Source organism: the organism of the source record quoted next, unplaced genomic scaffold, assembly GCF_019419815.1.
Source record: "Pyrus x bretschneideri cultivar Hongxiangsu unplaced genomic scaffold, Pyrus_bretschneideri_v1 Contig13, whole genome shotgun sequence".
NCBI classification, from domain to species: domain Eukaryota; kingdom Viridiplantae; phylum Streptophyta; class Magnoliopsida; order Rosales; family Rosaceae; genus Pyrus; species Pyrus x bretschneideri.
In genome coordinates, this window is record NW_025999424.1 from 8821181 (window position 1) to 8840991 (window position 19811).

Consider the following 19811-nt stretch of genomic DNA (forward strand, 5'->3'; position numbering starts at 1 on the left):
TGTGGGTCTCACAAATACAATCATATAACGACATGTGGTTTAATATTTTTATATTTAAAATTGACAAAGATATTAGCAAGAAAAAATGCGTTGAAGGCATAATTGAAATTATGCTGCTCCCAATTGCAGTAACTGCAGCGGCACTCAATGTCTGTGATGAGGGGTCGAAGGGGATAGGGTTGTGTCTATTTAAGTGAAATTTTGGATATATTCGAAAGTTTTTATAAAAAATGACATTTATGAAATTAAAGGTTAATTTTCGGCTATATTTGTCATTGGGATTTGTTGTCACAAAGTCGTTGGCAAGATCCCTCAAACGGATGTTTTATTCCTCGAACCCAATCTATCATCTGGTCTAAAAAGCCATTTATGAAACTGCTCTCATCTACAATCACCCAAGCAATACTTAATTAATAAAATTAAAAGTAAAATCATTGGCATGTTTACTAAATTAAAGAGTAACAATTGAGATTTTTTTTTATTTACCAATGCCACAACTATCGTCCATGAACTTTGAATCAATTGGTCACTAGTGGTGGTCTATTATTGAATAAAAAAAAAATCAAATAATAACGAAATTATACAATGTTAATATTTTACCTTTGAGTGGTGCAAGTCCTTTTTCCACCAAACCAGGATATTTCATATAGCCCCTAAAGCTGCTTACTGGAAAAGTAAACAAGTGTAATGGGAATGCCAAGTTGTTGAGCTGCAGTTGATTGTGAAGAAGCTCGCAATCTATCCAGATTCATAGTTGAATCATCAATCAAGCCTCTAAGGCGTGAAAAAACATTTAGGATAATACCACACCTAAAAAAAGTCTGAAAGCAACTCGCAGTGCTTCCAACTCACACCCTTACGTGGATTTCACAACTAGTTCAAAGTCTCAAGCAGATCGCTGAACAAGACCTCACAGGCTGAGGATTATTTCAGTTGTCTAGTAGTCCAACTTTCCTTAACTACACTCACAACGACGACTTCCATGCTCTCCAGTGTGAAAGGGTAGACTAATTCCCCGACACCTATCTGGGTAAGCTCTCAGTGCGAGAAGGTAAACTGATTTCCCAACACCTATCTGGGTAAGCTCTCCAGTGCGGATGGGTAAACCAATTCCCCGACACCCATCTAAGTAAGCTCTCCAGTGCGAGATGATAAATTAATTCCCCAACACCCATTTGGGTAAGCTCTCTAGTGCAAGAAGGTAAACTAATTCTCTGACACCTATCTGGGTAAGCTCTCCAGTACGAGATGATAAACTTATTCCCCAACACCCATTTGGGTAAGCTCTCTAATGCAAGAGGGTTAACTAATTCTCTAACACTCATCTGGGTTTACAATTCAACGGAAAGGAGTAAACTACCCATGAATTTCCACACAACTAGTCATCTTGATGTGATTAGTTACTGATTTTCATATCTCACAGATCTTTATCATGTTGTGATATAGGTCAAGCAACTCAAAAGATTGAATATTCAACAACCAGCTAAGCATCAAATGGTCAAGGGGTAGCAGCTCACGACGAACTCAACAACTAGATGCCCTAAGAAGCCAAAACTCACGACAATAGTGACTTCATGGGATCGTCTGTTTTTTTGAAGCAGCTTCCCCAATCGACAGTTATATGGCTTTTGTAAAACACTTCAAGCAAGCAAAGTTTCAAGAAAAAAATGAAGATGGAGTAAATGGAATAAAGCAGTTCATTAGATTTCTAGCAAATTGATAACTTGTACGTAGGTCACTAAAATCCGACACAAGCTAAACAAATTAGACTACTTATTTAGCACCTTGGATGGCCTTAGGCTCTTTAGCAAGCATCCTGCATTCAACAACCACTTTGCACTCAACAGTTTACTTATTCGACACACATTTTCAGTAGCTCTAATCTTGGCAGTTCCATCCTTAACTGCTCCATTTATGGTAAGTTGAGAAATCAAACTCAAGCAGTTCCCTCATTCTTGGTAAGCAGCACTGACGTAGTAGCAATAGAAGGAGTAGGCTTTCTTCCCCTACTTTTCGTAATGGTAAGCCTTTTAGAAGCCGATCCAGACTTAGCCACGGTTGGATACTTCACTCTATCTCTAGACTCAGACGCTGGAAATAACTCGATATCAAGCTTTCAAGAGGTAAACGAAGGACTTCTTCCCAACTGAATGTCCAGTAAGCAAGCCAACATACTAGCACGACCTCGTGCCATCCTCTTAGGCCTAAACCAAGCTAGTTCCTGGCTGCAGCTAGGTGCGCCGCGCCAACCGATAACAGCATCCCTGAGGTTCCTCGACCCTTGTCGAGCCATTCTATCAGGCCCCGATGCTTTAGAAAAATAAAAAAGAAAATTAATTTTTTTTCTTACCTTGGTGCGACTCGAAGAAGAAAAAGAATGACGACGAAAAACTCTTTGCAAGGGCAAAAAAAGAAGAGAAATATATGGAAGGGGTTTATAATATCTTCTTGCTTTTTATTTCTTACTTGTAGGGATAAAAATTGTTCTCCAAATTTATTTAATCCCCTTGCTTTAGGCAGACTTAAATACGTTTTGGTGGCAATTGGTTTCCCTTTCCTAGAAGACTTTATCTCCAAATCAAAGAGGAGAATCTACATCAAATTGGGAAACTACTCTCTGCTCACCTAAGCAGCTTTGTATTTCTACACATACTGCCATTTTTTGCCAGCAGCTCAACAGGCATGGAGACATTTGTGAAGCCAAAAATAATTCCAAAAATCCTGAAGGCGACACGTGAACTTTTAGTCTAGAAAGACAAGATTGCCCTTATTAAATAGGCAGTTGTAACCACCCATCCCCAAATATTACAGTTTTTATAATTTATTCGTGTAGCACTCGTCGCTATGAACATATGGGCGTAAGCAAAATTGAATTCGGAGTTACAATAAATATTTTACGGAATTACGAAGTTGAAGGACAAAGTAGTCAATTCACTATTCTAGATATTAAGGTTGTATATTTGTTTTATTTTAATAATTTCTTGGTGGGTGTTTGTGGCCATGGGGCCCACACCCCACTTCCCCTCCTTCCCTATGTCATTTTCTTCCCTAAACTTTTAGGGACTCTCTTGAACATTATCCTCCATCTTTCTTTGCTCAAACTTTTTCCCTCTCATCACTCTCTCCCCCTTTGTAAAACCTAGGACACTACCACTCACCACCGCATCTTCGGCGACACCACCATCACCATTCCCTCCTTGCAAGTTCCACAAAACCAGAAATGAAGGAATCTCCTCGTACCTTACTGCAGTGTAGCTACTGCCACTATCCCTTTTCCTTCTCCTCTGGTGAACCCTCGACAATCTTGACCATGGTGAGCCTCAGAACTACTCAAATCATTCTTATTTCGAGCTCCTAATACTGTTTCAGACCTTAAAAATGTGTTTAGGGGGTGATTAGTGTAGAAACTGATTGGGATGGGTTTTCTCCTAGTTATTATGAGAGGACACCCTTTTTGCAGGCGATTTTTCGGTCAACTCCGACCATGACCAAAAACCCCAGTGGTATATTTCTATTCCTCTCCTCAATAGCTTTAAATCCATATATAGCATGCTAATTATGGTAGAGAAAGGGAGCTAGTCGGACTTTGTTTGGTTTCCTGGCCATTTTTGCAAAAACTGGCCGACCCACGGCCTGAAATCAAGTCAACCCAACCCGCAACCCAAAACTGGATCCAAAACCCAGCAAGCTGCCCTAACCTAGCAACTCTGGCCAACCCAGCAACTCAGCCCAACCCAACAACCTAACTTGACCCAACTTGTTGGCCCGACTCGGATGGAATATTCTCTGAGTTGACTTTTATGAATTTTTTGGGAAATACTCCTAAACTAATTTTGATGCCATGAATCGGTTTAGTGAAATTCCAAATTTTTAACGTAGTTGATCGGTTCAGCGTCTCGGTTGACTTTTTAGGTCAACATTTACCTTTTCGTTGACTTTTTATGAAATTTGCCCGGGACCCCTCTTAGGGTAATTCAACACCTTGATTCCAAAGCCGCCCTCTATTTTTCCAAATTCAATCGTTTTAGTAAGATTTTACTAATTGGTCTCTTTATGTTCTTAGGTGCGTTTGTTAATGGAGATCTCGTCCTCTCTAATTTGCACAGTTCTTTGGCGATGGAGTATTTGTGAGGACCCCTTCTCAAATTGCATGATTTTTATTAAAATACTAGGCTTGCATTCACGAAAGGCATGATTTCATAATTTTACATTTTACGCACTATTTATGATTTATCAAACTTACGTTTTATGAAAGGTTTACGAACTATTGCTTTTATGCTTACAAGATTTTACAGATTTACGAGTATGATTTGATGATTTCATATCATTGATTTATGATGATTTATGTTGATGCCTGAGATAGAAAGTTTCTATGACTTGGAAAGATTATGTTTATGTTTTTGGTGCTTAAGTAGTGGGTAATCATACAACGCATACCATAACCCAAGTATGTATACGTCTATGGCCATAGGACGCAGTTGATGAGTTGTGAGATATTTATGACATACTCCTTGCTTCACTGAAAAAACTAGTGTCGGACAACTTCACTACCCACGGCTAATGTCGTGTGATGGAACTTACCATATTTCTTCACTAGCATAAGCCAGTGTCGTACAGCTTCACTTTCGTGTGATGGAACATACCATATTTTTTCACTGGCATAACCCAGTGTCGTACAGCTTCACCTTCGAGTGATGTTTATGCCTTTGGTCGACTATGATACCCCTAGTTGAGTACTTTATTATTTTGGGTTTATGAAGGTTTTATGGATTTGTCTTCGGGCGACTATGTTATCATTACTGAGCACTCGTTTATACGTACATATTTTATGAACGTTTCTTCAGCATGTTAGGGTTTTCAGAAAATCTACTATGTAGTACTATATATGTTTTCAAAACAGGGGGTTAGTATGTTCAAAAGAAAATTGGTTTTACTTAGTATTATTATTATAAACTTTGGTCCATTCACCTTTTGTTTTGCACCCCCTTCAGGACTTAGAATCGAGGAGTACGATACTGGCTTCAGGGCACTTCCGCATAGGTATCTTCGAGTCTTCTCAGTGTAGAACCCATTCCTTTGTTCATACCTTTTTATATTAATTCTTGATTAGTTTTTTGCTCTGAACACGTTTCCGCATTTGCGTATTTCTTTATATTTACATATTTTATTTACTTTTGTTTACCATTATCACTTGCATGCATGTTAAAATGGCTTCGTCACCCTTGGGTGTCGGCCAGCACGTGCTCATCCTGGTATTTAGGGATATCGAGGTTAGGGCATGTCAGCAGGGCTCTCAAGCATTTCCACGGACAACTCAGCATCCCTAGAAGTTCAAGCAACTAACTACGAGTGCTCAAAGCTGCCCTGCTTGTGGCATGGAAAAGTCAAAGGTAAGATAGGGATTAAGTACCAATCCTATATTTAGTACATTCCTAATTGAAGACAAACTCTTTCAAGTACATAATCCCAACCACATTTATCTGAGATATTTTCATCATTATCTCAAGATATTATTTACTCAAAATCTCGGGAATATTCTCACAAAAATCCAATCCGAGGGCCGGCCACCCTCTCTATAAATACCATATTTCTCCACCAAAATTGGGTAAGCTTTTCTCACACAGAAAACACTAAACACTCACTCTTTTTAGAGAGACTAACTTAGGCATTGGAAATCCATTGGCCAATCCTCTTCCAACTACCGCGCCCCCCCCCTCCCCCCAAACCAAAAACCCCAACTCATTGTGGGCACATGAGATTTTTTATGTTTGATCAAGAATGTTGATTGTGTTGTAGGTACAGTTTTGTCAAAACGAAGGATGACAGAAATTTGCATCGACAACATCCATTTTAGCTTATGTGTTTGCATCGCAGAACAGATTGTAGTGCTAGTAGTGAGATACTATTCAACATATATGTGGTCTAAGTTGAATGGTAGTCCATTTTCTTGTATTTGAATTTGGAGAGATCAAGTAAATTCAGGGAGATGTGAAAGAAAGTAGGCATTCTTTGAAAAGTAGATGACAGCAAGACAGCTAGCTACTTGATCACGAGTTCACGACTTTTCTCCTATAAAAAAGAGAAATGTGTACAATAATGTAAGTGTAAAGAATCTGTAGGGAAAATGCTTTAAGATAATTTTGTTAGCGATTTACCTTTAAAATCAAATCCGATGGCAACTCGTGGAACTGGACTTACTGCACCTTCTGTTCTTGTGTCATTTTACGTTATAGAATCACTTTTAGCTTTTCTGTATATTACTAAAGCGAAATGATAAACACACTTTTTTTTTTTTCCTTATACAACTATTTGATCTTGTTCATTGTTTCTATTTTGATTATTCAATCTGATAGCCAGAAATACAGATGAGTGAGTTAGAGGCTAAAAGTAGTGTGTGAACATGAGCTCCCATTGCTAAAATATTCCATAATCATCTCAATTTTGATAGGTTGTGTGTGGATTAGTTCTTTAAGTAGTCCCGAAGAGCAAAGGTGAGCTAAATCGGGCTATAGTCCAGCTGGTTATTTATTCTTAGTGAATAGTTGTTGCTATGTAGAGAGCCAGCCCAAATTCTATTCCATTGCCAGCAGTAAACATATTTCTTCTTCTCCTAGCCAACAACCCTTCTCTAAACACTAGTGACTAGGCCATTTGGTCAATTTCCTCAAGTAGTTGGCCTGTTTTCATGGTTTCTTGGCTTTTTATTATTTTTCATTCTTCTAAATTTTGTTGTTTTTTAGTTTCTTCTACTACTAGTTTGCTTCATCTTCTAGTTTCGTCTTCTTATGCTTTTCAAATAGCGGATGACATCTTCCAAAATTTGCCTAGCGATGAGTATCTATGCAGCCAGAAAAAAAAAAAAAAAAAAAAAAATGCAGAGACAACGAAAGAGCTAGAGAAGAATAACTCAACTATTGGAACGCATAAAAAATTTATATTCCAATTTCAAATGAACACTATATTTGGATGAAGAAATTTTAAATTATTAAGGAATTTTAAAATGACGGAAATTGAAATGATGAGATTTTATTTTATAGAATTTGTGATTTTTTTTGTTTGGTTAACCTAAAAGAACAATGGAATTGAATACAGAATTGTTATTTTTAAACTCTCAATCATAGAAATTGGGAAATAATTCCTATTTACATGGAATTTAAACTTGGAAATTGGAGGTCCCAAATTCCAATTTTTTTTTCCACGCTGAAATTCTAAATTTCTATGTTTATGAATCCAAACAAAGGAATTCGTGCGTGTCAATTTATAAATTTTGACCTTTATCCAAATTCCAATTTTATTTCTCTCATCTAAACATAGTGTAAAGGAATATTAGGGACATCAAGCAACAATAAATCCCTTAAATTCTGCAAATATAAATTAACTATCCTAAACAGAATAAAAAAAAAACATATAAGAAAATGAATAAATGATTTATTTTTTTTTGAAGAAAATTACGTTATTCATTGATTGAAGGGGAATAAATACAAATAAGAGGATAGTGTGCATACATGAACCTAGATAAAAATTTTGCCAGAGATTTCAACCCACTTGAATGGAAAAAGAGCATCCCACACAAAAACAGCTTGAAAAGCTATCCATCCTCAATAACCAATTGGTTTACAAATTGTTAAAAGCTAAAACTCAAACAATTCTTCCTTCTGGCAAAGTGCTTTCTTCGGGCAACATATCCAATATAAGGTTAGGTGGCTCCCCTATACACGACTCCTTAGCCATTCAGCCAAGCCCACTAATGAGGTGATATTATACTATATAATTTACCCTAATCTTGGTTATAATTTATTGATTATTTTGGTAGAATTTTGATACTTTGTTATGTATTTTCAATGTAGGACATTTTGACTTCCTCTTATGCAAAAAGTGATCAAATGGATGAATTTTGGAGTGGTTTTATTGGAGGATGTTCGTAAGTCTGTTGACTTGTTCATGTCAAAGTTTCAGAGTTTTCTACCAAATCCTTTGATCGTGGCAAAGAAGAGAAGGCCTAGCGTGCCGCTTTCCCAGATTGACGTTTCTGGACGTTTTAGGTATTTTGAAAGTCAAGATGGCATATTTTAAGGAATATTTCTTCTGAGGATTTGTTAGGGATGTCTCAAGCTTTAAAAAAGAGACCTTTGGGACCAAATTGAAGTTGATTTATTTTATTCAATCGGCCCATTTTTTTTTATTTTTTGAATTACAAGAAAGTGTTGAATTTGAGGTTCGGATTCGATTATTACTGCTTCTTATAGTTTTAATTTTGTTTTCCGGTCCAAGAAAATTTAGAATCGGGAAATTTTCTAATTCAACTTCATCCCTCTTTTTCTTGAGTTAAAACTTAAAACTCGATTACAACACAGTTTGACACGCCCCGACCCCGATATTCCCTGAATACCAGGATAGGCACGTGCTGGCCGACACCCGAGGGTGACGAAAGCCATTTATTGAGTGTAAAAGCTGAAAACGAGGGATAAATAAGGCTTATAAATATAAAAGAATAGTTAATATGCAAATAAGGACCGTGTTCAGAGCACACCACTAATCTAGAACACTAAAAAAAATTGAATGAAACCAAGGAGTGGGTCCTACACCAAGAGGACTTGAAGATGCCAATGCGGAAGTGCCTAGACGTTGGGATTGTATGCCTCGATTCTAAGTCCTGAAGGGGGCGCAAAACAAACATGAGTGGACCAAGTTGATATATATATATATATATATATATATATATATAATAAAACACTTATCAACATACTAACCCCCAGGTTTTATGAAAACACATATATGTAATGATAAACATAGGTTTTCCAAAACCTAGCATGACGTGCAATGTCTCAAATCATAATTCGCATAAATAATAAACACTAGTGAATGTCCGATAACTCTTCAGGCCCCATGCCGGCTTCCCGTCTCTGAGCCGACAGTCAGAGGAAAATACACTTCAGGCCCTATGCCGTCTCCCCGTCTCTGAGCAGACAGTCAGAGGAAAACACACTCCAGGCCCTATGCCAACACCAAACCGTCGCTGGGGATGGACCGGATATATCCCTACGTCCCGCAGCGGAAAGGACCACTAGGTAAGTACAAAACCAGTGAACATACATATATTGAAAATCAACTTCATAGTATAAAGTCATGCATCATCTATACTATAAAGAGGTGTTCTAAACATGTTCTAAATATCATATCTTCATACATCAAATATTCTATAAGAACATGGGTTATAGGAAAAATAGTAGTAATTCAAACTAGTCTTAGTAAGCATGTTATCTCGTAAAACGTTTCATAAAACATAATCATCAAATCATGTGCTGTGATTTTTACACCCATCCGTGTTCTAATGTATGCACAAGAGTAGACTCCAAAGCTTGGAGACGACATTACGCAAGAGAGACAAAACATGGATCAAAATCCAAATTAAAGATTCATGCTCTCAGTTGACTGTGTTGGTTTTGCATGTCGAAAATCTGTTGATTTGCAAGAATGATAAAGTTTGGGGGTAGTTTTGTAGGGTGCTCACGGATCTATTCGTTGGTTGTCTTGTTGCAGGAATACTCGAGATCCGTTCTTTGGAAAATGCAATGAATGCAGGGGAGGCCAACTTGATAGGGAAAGAAATGATTCATAAGTGGTTTATATTTTTCTTATTATTAATATTTTTTTTGTTGGTTTTATCTGACAGATAATACTTTTATTCATTCATTATTAATAAAAACTCTGTCAGTTATATCTGACACAATTTCTGTCGGTTTTAGAGTATTTTCGGTCTAAAAATTCATTTCCTGATGCCTGCAATTCTGTCGCTTATTATATCCACCAGTACATCCTTTTTCTGTCGAATTTTGCTTAAAATCCGACAGTAATATACATTTCTTGTCGGTTATTATAGTGACACTAATAAATGGTTTCGTAGTAGTGCCTTGATTTTTGGCCCCCCCGGTTCTCTCCTTGTTTTTCTCTCTTTTTCCCTCTCTTTCCTCTCATTTCTCTCCCCGATGAACTCTCTCTCTCCTTGTCTCTCTCCCTCTCATCTCTGCATTCTTCTCTCCTCTTCGAGGCACGGATGCATGCACACAAACAAACAATGACAGCAACAACTCCACCACAATTCGCGTCGGTGGACCACCATCACCACCATCTAATTCTCGCCATCTCAACCCCAGGCCAATGTCCCAGAACTCTGATAATGGCAGAGATTATTGTTCATTGTCTTCCCTGACGAACCCACAACAAGTTCTCACTATCCCCGACACAGTTAAGTGCCTAGAACCCTTTAGATTGTGTTTTAAGGTTAGATTAGGGTAGTTTTTAAGTTATACTCTCATGTTGGAAGCATAAATAGCTTGGGGGAACCTTCCCCAGTTTTTCAATGAATGAACCTACTTTTGCAGGCATTTTCCGGCCAACTTTAGCCACCACTCGATCTCTGTTTGGTACGAATCTATTCTCCTCATTCCCAGCTTCATTTCCACATGTAGAACATTGTTTTTTATGGAGAAATGAGCTTGAACGGAGCTTTAGAAAAATAGCCTAGAATTCGGCCAGTTTGAGGCCTCGCGATACAGCATACTCGCGGGCACATGGGTTGCGCATGGTGTTGTAGTACCTAGTGCATAGAGCACACGTGCCTCCATCGAAGGTACTGTGCTCTGCCGCCATCCATGGCGGCACTGGTGACTTTTCCGGCCAATTTTCTAGCGACCCAAATTGGCGCATGGTGACGCGCAGGGGAACCTGAAGTCCCTCCTTAGATTTTTCAACGTTCCGAATCAGAATCCGACATCCGTTTTCTCAAATTCAATCGTTTTAGTAAGGTTTTACTAATTGGTCCCTTTATGTGCTTAGGTGGGTTGTTAGTGGCAATCCCATCCTCCTTAGTTCAAACAACTCCTCGGTGACGGAGTACCTGTGAGTGGACACCTTCTTAAATTGCATTATTTTATTAAATGCTAGGCTTGCATTCATGAAAAGCATGTTTTCATGATATTACGTTTTATGCATTATTTATGATTTATTTACGATTTATTGAATATACGGTTACAAAGATGGCTTTTTACGCTTTACAATATATGATGCATACACGAATATGAATTTATGATTTCACATGATTGATTTATTATGGTTTATGAGATGATGCTTTGACCTTTTGAGCCTTGATGATTTGTTACAAGAAATGTGATTTATGTTTTTTGTGCTTAATTAGTGGGTATTCATACATCTCACACACACAACCTGAGTATGTATATGTTTATGGCTATAGGACACATTTAAGGATATTTATGACATACTCCCAGCTTCATTGGCGAAATCAATGTCGAACAGCTTCACTAGCCATGGCTAGTGTCGGTGTGTTATATTATATATATATTTCTTCTCTGGTGTAACCCAAAGTCGTATAGCTTCACCTTCGGGTGATGAGGCCTACCATGTTTCTTCACTGTTGTAACCCAATGTTGTACAGCTTCACCTTCAGGTGATGGTTACTATAATACCCCTAGTTGAGTACATCATTGATGTGACTATGGATGTTCTATACCGATAGCACTTGCATACTGGTTAGTATGGCTTCGTCACCCTAAAGTGTCAGCCATCACATGCCCATCCTGGTATATTGGGATCGGGACATGTCATCCAATGTTAGAAGATATAATTGCACAAAGATGGCAGATCAAAAAATAAAGTATTTGGTCAGTAGACTCGCCGTCGTCGGTCCAGCAAGCTTTTGGGTGGCGTTGCCATGGCAGAGGATCAGTGTAGCCTCCGTTTCGGTTTTTAACGTCGGAGTAAATGGCATTTTGGTTTTATATAACGTGGGTTTGAACAGCTTAAGCTTATGTGTATTTGTTGTACACATGGCAAAATTTTAGTGGACAGGTACTACCACTCAGCAAAGCCAGCTGGTGGTACTGTATCGCTGTATATTTTCTCCAATTTGTGCTAGCTTCTAAACAATTAACTCCAACACAGGAAATCCAAGTACTTTCACAGACAAATTAAGCGGGGAACAAACACAAAAAAAGCATAATGTTCCAGTTTATTCATAAGGATGCTGCTAACCGAGTACAGGAGCCTCAGCGAAGCGCATCTAGTCGCGCAGTACATCGCTATTGTTTAATAGCACTTGCTTCACCAAGTTGTCTAAGTTTTTGGATGAAGAACCATGCGGACCGGTGGCTTCCTCCGCAAGCTTCTTCCACTCTATGGCCTTATTTTTCATTTTCTTGCCCTTCTCCCGCTCCATTAATTCTCTAACAAGCTTCTCCACTTCATCTCTCTTCACTTTACTATCGATTTCCATGCCACTGCCCCATTCGTTGCAAGTGAAGTAACAGTTTGTCTGCTGGTCGCCGAAGAGTGGCCAACAGAGCATAGGCACTCCAGGCAGACAAGCTCTCAATGGTTGAGTTCCAGCCGCTGTGTGTTAAAAACCCTCCAACTGATGGGTGGTTAAGGACTTTCTCTTGCGGGCACCAACTTACTATCATACCTCTTTCCTTGGTGTTGGCCACAAAGTCGGGTGGCAAAATTGCTATTTCCCCGGCAACAAGATCAGGCCTAATTATCCACAGGAAGGGATGCTTGCTATTTGCAAGTCCCCAACCAAACTCGATAACGTGTTCAGGTGTCATCACCGCTAGACTGCCGAAATTCACATAAATAACAGAGTTTGGTGCCTTGGCGTTTAACCATTGGAGACACTCGGTTTCTTCTTTCCATAGACTGTATCCCACAGGCTTCAAAGGGTGTTCTGGTATCTGATTGAGAAGTAGTTGGAGAGGGCCAATGGCGTAAACAAACGGAAGCATAGATGAGAGAGCATCCATAACATCTTGCTCCAAGGCATCAAAAGTGTGAAAAACAACAGCTGAAGCTTTATGAGCTCTGTCCACTGCTTCAACGGTGAAGTTAAGGAAGATGTCACTATCCCAGTAGGGGAGAGCCCTTAAGCGTACACCGTTCATTCCCGGAATCCAATCTATTACCTTGTCCAGAATGTCATCCTTCAAACAGCTTTCATCTACAACACCCAATCAATCATGTCATATTTAGAAACAAGCAATAAATCATTAAAATATAATAAATTCTTAAATATTTTCACCTTTTAGTGGTGCAAATCCTCTTTCTACCAAAGCAGAATAGTGTTCAGATCCCATTAAGCTGCATGCAGATGCAGCTAAAGTAAAAAACAGCGTGATAGGGAGTCTAAATTCTTCAGCAGCCGTGATAGTAAACGTCATGAGGCCGTCTGAAACAATGCAAGACACTGGAGGACTAACATTGCTGGAAGCTACCATGTCATTAAGTTTTATTATAAGGCTACGAAACGGAGCCAAAAAATTTGTTCTGATAGAATCACAAAGCAAATAGGGGTCTTGGGCGGAGTCTTCATCTGAATCTGGAAGGCTATCAGGAATTGTTTCAAACCGAAAATCAGGCAAGCCATCAAGAGAGTTGGGTCCGAGAGATTTAAGAAAGCGCTTGTGATTGAACTCTGTGTTGACAAAGGTTATGTGAAAGCCTCTATGGTGGAGGAGTTTTGCTAATTTCAGCATTGCCTTGATATGGCTTTGAAATGGAACCGGAATACATACGGCGTGAGGCTTATCACCTACTGCTATGGAACTCATCTTCTATTTGCATTCTCACAAATGCAAGCAGTCCGAGCTTTATAGGCAATCGACCATTTTGCGGCGTTAAATGTCAGCGAGTCCAATAAATAATGGACGGCGAGGTTGATCTTTCTTCTGTACTTTTATTTGAAAGGCCATACTAGGGTTAGAGATTACATGCACAGGCTGAAAACATTTTCATTACTAAGGCGGCGCTTGTGGAAGAAACACGCGGAAAGAGTACAGAAAATGTGAAGAGACAATTACCCCAAAACTACATCTCTAACTAAAGGCATGGGTGTGAATTTACTGTCGTTGAACATATCAAACCAATCAGTCTTACCAAGGATCTTCACCTCAATGGACTAAAAACCAGAAAAATTTCAGCTCACTGAGCATTCACTTATATGGAATCCCATTATAACAAAGGATTGGTTTCTGAGGATCTAGCTACAGGAGAGCCAGGAACGGAGCTTTTTCCACCCAACTCTGAATTGAAATGTGTAATTTCTATTGAGAAATGAAACGATGGCCGAACAGCATATCCTCATGTTCTATTCACATGTTCCACAAGTTTCCCAGTCAAATTAAAAAATAGGACCTCAACTACCATTCAATTGCCAGCATTCATCACATCACATTACTGGCATAAACTATAAACTCTTCAATGCGGGAAATCAAACTAAGTAATTTCAATTGCGAAACGAAACGATGGGCAAACAACATGTCCTCAATTTCTAAACACTCGTTCCACAAACTTCTCAAAACTATACACAGGCTTACCATGATTGGATTAATCCTTTCTTAAATTATCACATCAAGAAACAACCAGTCCTGCAAACTTTCAACACAAACAGTAAACTCCAGCAAATGGTGGTGTTTCAGAAGTACATTGCACCTTAACCTGAAGGGCAGTCGCGCGCCCAGTGCCCTGGCTTGCCGCACTTATAGCAAGAGCCCCCTGAAGCAGACCGTGCTCCCATTTCGGCTGGAGCAGCATTATACGAAGGAACTGTTGGGCAATCTCTTGCCCAATGCCCTTCCTTTCCACACTTAAAGCAGGAAGAACCAGTAGTTACAACATACCCCTTGTTGTTTGCCTCGCTCAAACCATATTGCACCTTTGCACCACGACCAGGAACACCAGCAGCTGCCGCAGTATGCTCATTGCACCACTTGAAGAACCCACAAGAGCTTCCCTAAACCAGCAAAACAATGAAGCAATTAACCTACTTCATTTCAATTCAAACAAACTCTGCTTTCGACATTAACTCAAACACATACCATACACAATACAGATTGCAAATTTGCAACATAATTTATCTAACTGTACCCATATCAATGAATTAGGCTCAACAAATTAAAAGGTACCTCCTTCGCAGGACAACGGTAGAATTGGCTGCCGATATTTTTGCCATGTTTTGGCAGTTAAGATTAAGCAGACACCGCCACCGCAGGGACATTCTAGAGCTGGAAACGAAGAATCAGATGCAGCATAGCTATGGCTTCTAGTAGCGCTACCAGTAGTAGCCGTAGCATTTGGCCCAGAAGCAGCATTGTCACACCACTCAAAGAAACTACAGCCTCCATTTTCCTGTCAAAATTTAGTAACATTATACAAAATCAGTAACCATATCCTCCATTGTTCTCTTAAATCCAAGAAAAAATATTAAAAATAAAAGAAGAAATGGATATGGGTTTTTGAACCTGTCTCAGAGGGCATTTGTAAAACCTTCGACCCGGATTCTTCTCAGTATTTGCAGTGAGGACCAGGCAGGCTCCATACCCACAAGGGCAATTTTTCTCCGGAACAGAAATCGAAGAGTCGCCGCCACCAAAATTACCATAATACCCACCACCGCCTCCTCCTCCGCTGGGGGCATCACAATCGCGGGCCCAATGCCCCGGCTTCCCGCACTTGAAGCACGTATCACCACCAGCGGAGACGCCGTCGTTCCGGCCGCCCCGACATTGACCCTCCCTCTGGATAATCCACCGCGGGGAGTGTCAGGGAGTGCTCGATTACTTCCCTTGAGAGCAGCGGTGTAGAGGCCGCCGTCGTCGTGGTCCGCTCCTAATTTTTTATTCGCGTGGGAACTGAAGGAAACGGCGGCGTTTTGTGCGGGCACGGTGCTGATGCGACGGCGCTTGTAGGCGAGCGCTTCGGCCTCGGCCGCCGCTACCTGAGAAAGGAACTCGTCGTCGTCTTCGATCTCGATGGCGAAGCGTTTTGCTTCAGTCTTCATCTCTCTCTCTCTCTGAATTACTCCGCTCACAGCAGCAGTGAGGTAGTATTGGGAATCGAGGAGGCACTTCGACTTCGTATTTGGTTTTCGTTAAATTTTGATTTTGGCCCTCCTTTTCCCTCTCTCGCTAATTTTCCCGGCTTTTTTTTTCTTGACCAAGTCCCGTATTTAAGTGATATTTACAAAATTTTCCAATTCAAAATAGGGATTTTAATTTAAGACCCTACTAAGTAATAAAAGAATAATTAACAAACTTTACACAAAAGTGATTTGTTTTAAAGCAAACGACAGGGTAATTACACTAAGTTAGAGGGAATTGAAATTTAAGTGTAGAGGCTGGATACGGTACTCTAGTTAACTTGGCTAAACTTAAATGTGCACAACAAAGTGTTCTTGCTTAAAATGATCTATTTTCAGTCATGGTTACTGATATAAATAGTTTTTAATATGTTGCTAATCTTTCATTGTGTAGTGAAAATTTAATCGAAATGTTGCCGATATTAATTTTGATCAGCTCAAGAAATAATACTTGAGTTTAAATCGTTTTAGAGCACTTTCACCAACCCGTTTTGCCATGTGAAGGTGCCAAAACAACTGTCAAATACATGCCATACCACCCATTTTTAGGAAATTGGCACCTTGGTGTCGAGCCATGGAAGTCAATCAGGCTTCCTTTTTCCATAGGCTGTATCCCAGACTTCAAAAGGTCTTCTTATATTTGATTGATAAGCAACTGGAGAGGGCCAATGGCTTCGATAATATGAATTACAACCGCAGAAGCTTTATGTGCTCTCTTAGTTGCTTCACTTGTTAAGAAAAACGCACTGTCATTCAGATTTGAGTTCGTAGAAAGGCTGGAAGGTCCCTTAGACGGATATCTTTCATTCCCGCCTTCCTGTTATTCAATCTATGACAGTGTCTAAGTAGCCATTTGACATATAACTCTCATCTGCAGCATTAAAAACAGTGAGTATAGTTAAATTAAAAAATAAAAAATCAGATACACTAATGAGTTCTTCATTTTCTTGCACTTCCCCTCCACCTTTTAGTGTTGTAAATCCTTTTGCGGGGAAAGCCTGATAATGCTTGAATCTCTTGAAGCCACAAGCAGCTGCAGGAAAGAACAACACAATAGGAAGTTCAAGCTCTTCAGCCGCTGTGATTGAGAAGCTCATGAAACCATCTGAGACAATGCTCACTGCAACAGTAGTGGTCTAAGAACACAATTGATGTGTGCCCTGTTCAGTTTCATCGAACATAAATATGTATTCGTGCTTTTTTAATTTTACTGAACACAAAAGTTGTTCTGCTTTGCCGAGAGTTGTATCTGATCACAACTGTCTTCTTGTTTCGGCTTCCGCTACTCTACCTTCGGGACCTCGACCTTTTCGGTTTTAGTCCATGTGTGGACATTATATTCTAGTTTTATTGATGTGGTGACTAAGTGCTGACAATCAACTAGTGCTTATGCGTGTCTTATATATGTTTGCTATTTTGTTAAAGCTTACGGCCCTTCAGTGCTGTCTTCGAGATTGGAATTATAGTGTTTGTGGTGATGTCCATAAAAACGTCACCATGGTTAAGGAAAAACCACATAATATTCAAAATATTAATTATTCTACTGAGAACTCTCAAGAGAGGTTTAATGAAGAAATTGAGGCAAGACGGCTATATTTAATGCTCTTCGTATGTAAGAAGCTTTCTGGCGCAATCATGCTCATATTAAATGGTTTGCTGCTTTTTTCAATGTTTATGCTCATGGTAGGCATTTTCTTCCAAAATTACTACTCTTTTAGATGGTGATATTGTGCTATCTTCTCTTGTTGAAATTGTTGATCATGTGGTGAACTTTTATCTGTCTATATACTTCGTCCTTCAGTTCGAGTGGAATTGAAAATGTTTGTGGTGTAACTTTTATCATGGAGCCTTATATGCTTTATTTGATTTTTCTTCTTAATTTAGTTTAGTTATGAGTTTGAGGAAGAAAACAAAGAAAAGAAAGAAAAGAAAAAAAGAAAAAAGAAAAAAGAATTGCAGGAAAAAAACAAATTTGGTGGCGTTGAGAATGAATCACACATTGATGAGAAGAGAGACTTTGCACGGGCTTATAAGTAAGATGGGCTACTACCCATATTGCCAATTGGTGTTAATATGGTGGAACCTCAACTTTCTTCATGGTATCAGAGTCAAGTTATCCCACGTGTGAAGCCAAAGGGTCATACGCGCTTCATGTCTCACCCTATTGTGTTGTCCACGCGTTAGGCTTGAAATTTACCACACGTGAGGGGGCGTGTTGAGAATGAATCCTACATTGATGAGAGGAGGACCTTACATGTGCTTACAAGTAAGGTGGCTATTCCCCTTATTGCCAATTGGTTTTATGGTGAAACCTCAACTTTCTTCATGATATTAACCATTGAAGAACTTACAGTAAGAGCAAAGATAAAGAGAAAGAAAGGATTGAGAAAGCTTAGAAAGGAAGAAATCTTCTGCATGTATTGATATCTTCTTAATGAATTACAATAGTACATTACAAGCTATATATATCATAGCTATAATGGTTTACACTCTAAGCTACACTTCTAACAAACTGAACTACTTTCTTAATCTCTTGACACTTATCAAATCTATAACGAATGTATCTTAATGCTTTTAACATCCTTCCTCAAGTTCAGGGGTAGAGAAACTGAGCTTGAGATTGGCATAGTGTGTTTGAAACAATGGTGAAGACAATCTTTTAATGAGTATATCAACAAACTACTTATTTGAAGAGAAAAAATGGACCTGCACTTGCTATTTGGCAACTCCCTCTCAAACAAAATGCACATTGATCTCAATATGTTTTGCTCTTTGATGCTGAATTGGACTGCAAGTGAGAGCTATAGTTGATAAGTTGTCATAAAATAGAAGAGGTTTACCAAAAAAAAGGAACTTGCAGGAAAACCAATAGTTGTTTAATCCAGTCGATTTCAGCAACTGTAGTTGACAGAGCTCTATATTCAACTTTAGTAGATGAGCAAGAGATAGTGTTTGGTTTCTTTGAGGACCAAGAAATTGGATTGGAACCAAGGAAAACAACCAAGCCAGTAATTGACCTCCTTGTCATTAAGGTCACCTGCCCAATCTGCATCACTGTATGCAATGACATCCAATGATCCTTGACATAATGAATGCCACAACCCTGAGTAGCCTTTAAGTATCTTAAAATTCTCTTTACTGCCATAAAGTGAGATTCCATAGGGCACTGTATAAATTGACAGACCTGATGCACTGCAAAAGCAATGTCTAGTCTAGTAAATGTCAGGTATCGTAGTGCACCAACCAAGCTTCTGTACAATGCAGGATTATTGTAGGGCTTTCCATCATCCTTCAATAGTCTATTGTATGGTAAACATGGAGTAGTGTAGGTTTTAGACATCAACATCTCAGATTTGGTAAGTAAATATATGACATACTTATCCTGAGACAGAAACAAACCATCCTTTTTATGCAAGGTTTGTATTCCTAGAAAATAATGAAGTGGTCCCCAAATCTTTAATATCAAATTCTTGAGTGAGAGAGTGAATAACCTCATTGATAGCTTGTGATGCACACCCTGTGATGATAATGGTATCAACATATAGTATAGTAGAATTACTACAAAATTGCCAACAGGCTTAACAAATAATGATGAATCTGCATATGTGGTACATGAATTCCATCATGAGCAACTACAAGTTGTTCTCTCTATTCCTCCAATCAATCTCCATTCTATGCAGACAAGATTTAAAAGTGATATTTCTAAGAAAATTGCTCTCTTGGGGCTTCAGGTGTTAGTTTTAGTTGTGCTTTCGAAAAGATTAGCGTTTGTTCTCACAACACAATTAGACACATTTTTGTTGTTGTTAAAAGTACTTTTTCAAATAAAAAAAAGTTTACCAAACACTCAACAACTTTATTTTACAACTGTTTATTCTCACAGCAC

General features: G+C 38.9%; 1 protein-coding gene and 1 pseudogene across 1 annotated transcript; both read right to left on the reverse strand.

Moving 5' to 3' along the window:
- Positions 1-11998: 11998 nt before the first annotated feature.
- LOC103941146 lies at positions 11999-13830 on the reverse strand (annotated as a pseudogene).
- A 443-nt stretch (positions 13831-14273) lies between these two features.
- LOC103966496 (cold shock domain-containing protein 3) lies at positions 14274-15910 on the reverse strand. The gene is given in 5 exon segments (XM_009379664.3): positions 14274-14800; positions 14973-15017; positions 15019-15195; positions 15309-15559; positions 15562-15910. Coding segments are annotated over 5 exon segments (1059 nt in total). The 5' UTR covers positions 15848-15910; the 3' UTR covers positions 14274-14500.
- Positions 15911-19811: the final 3901 nt, after the last annotated feature.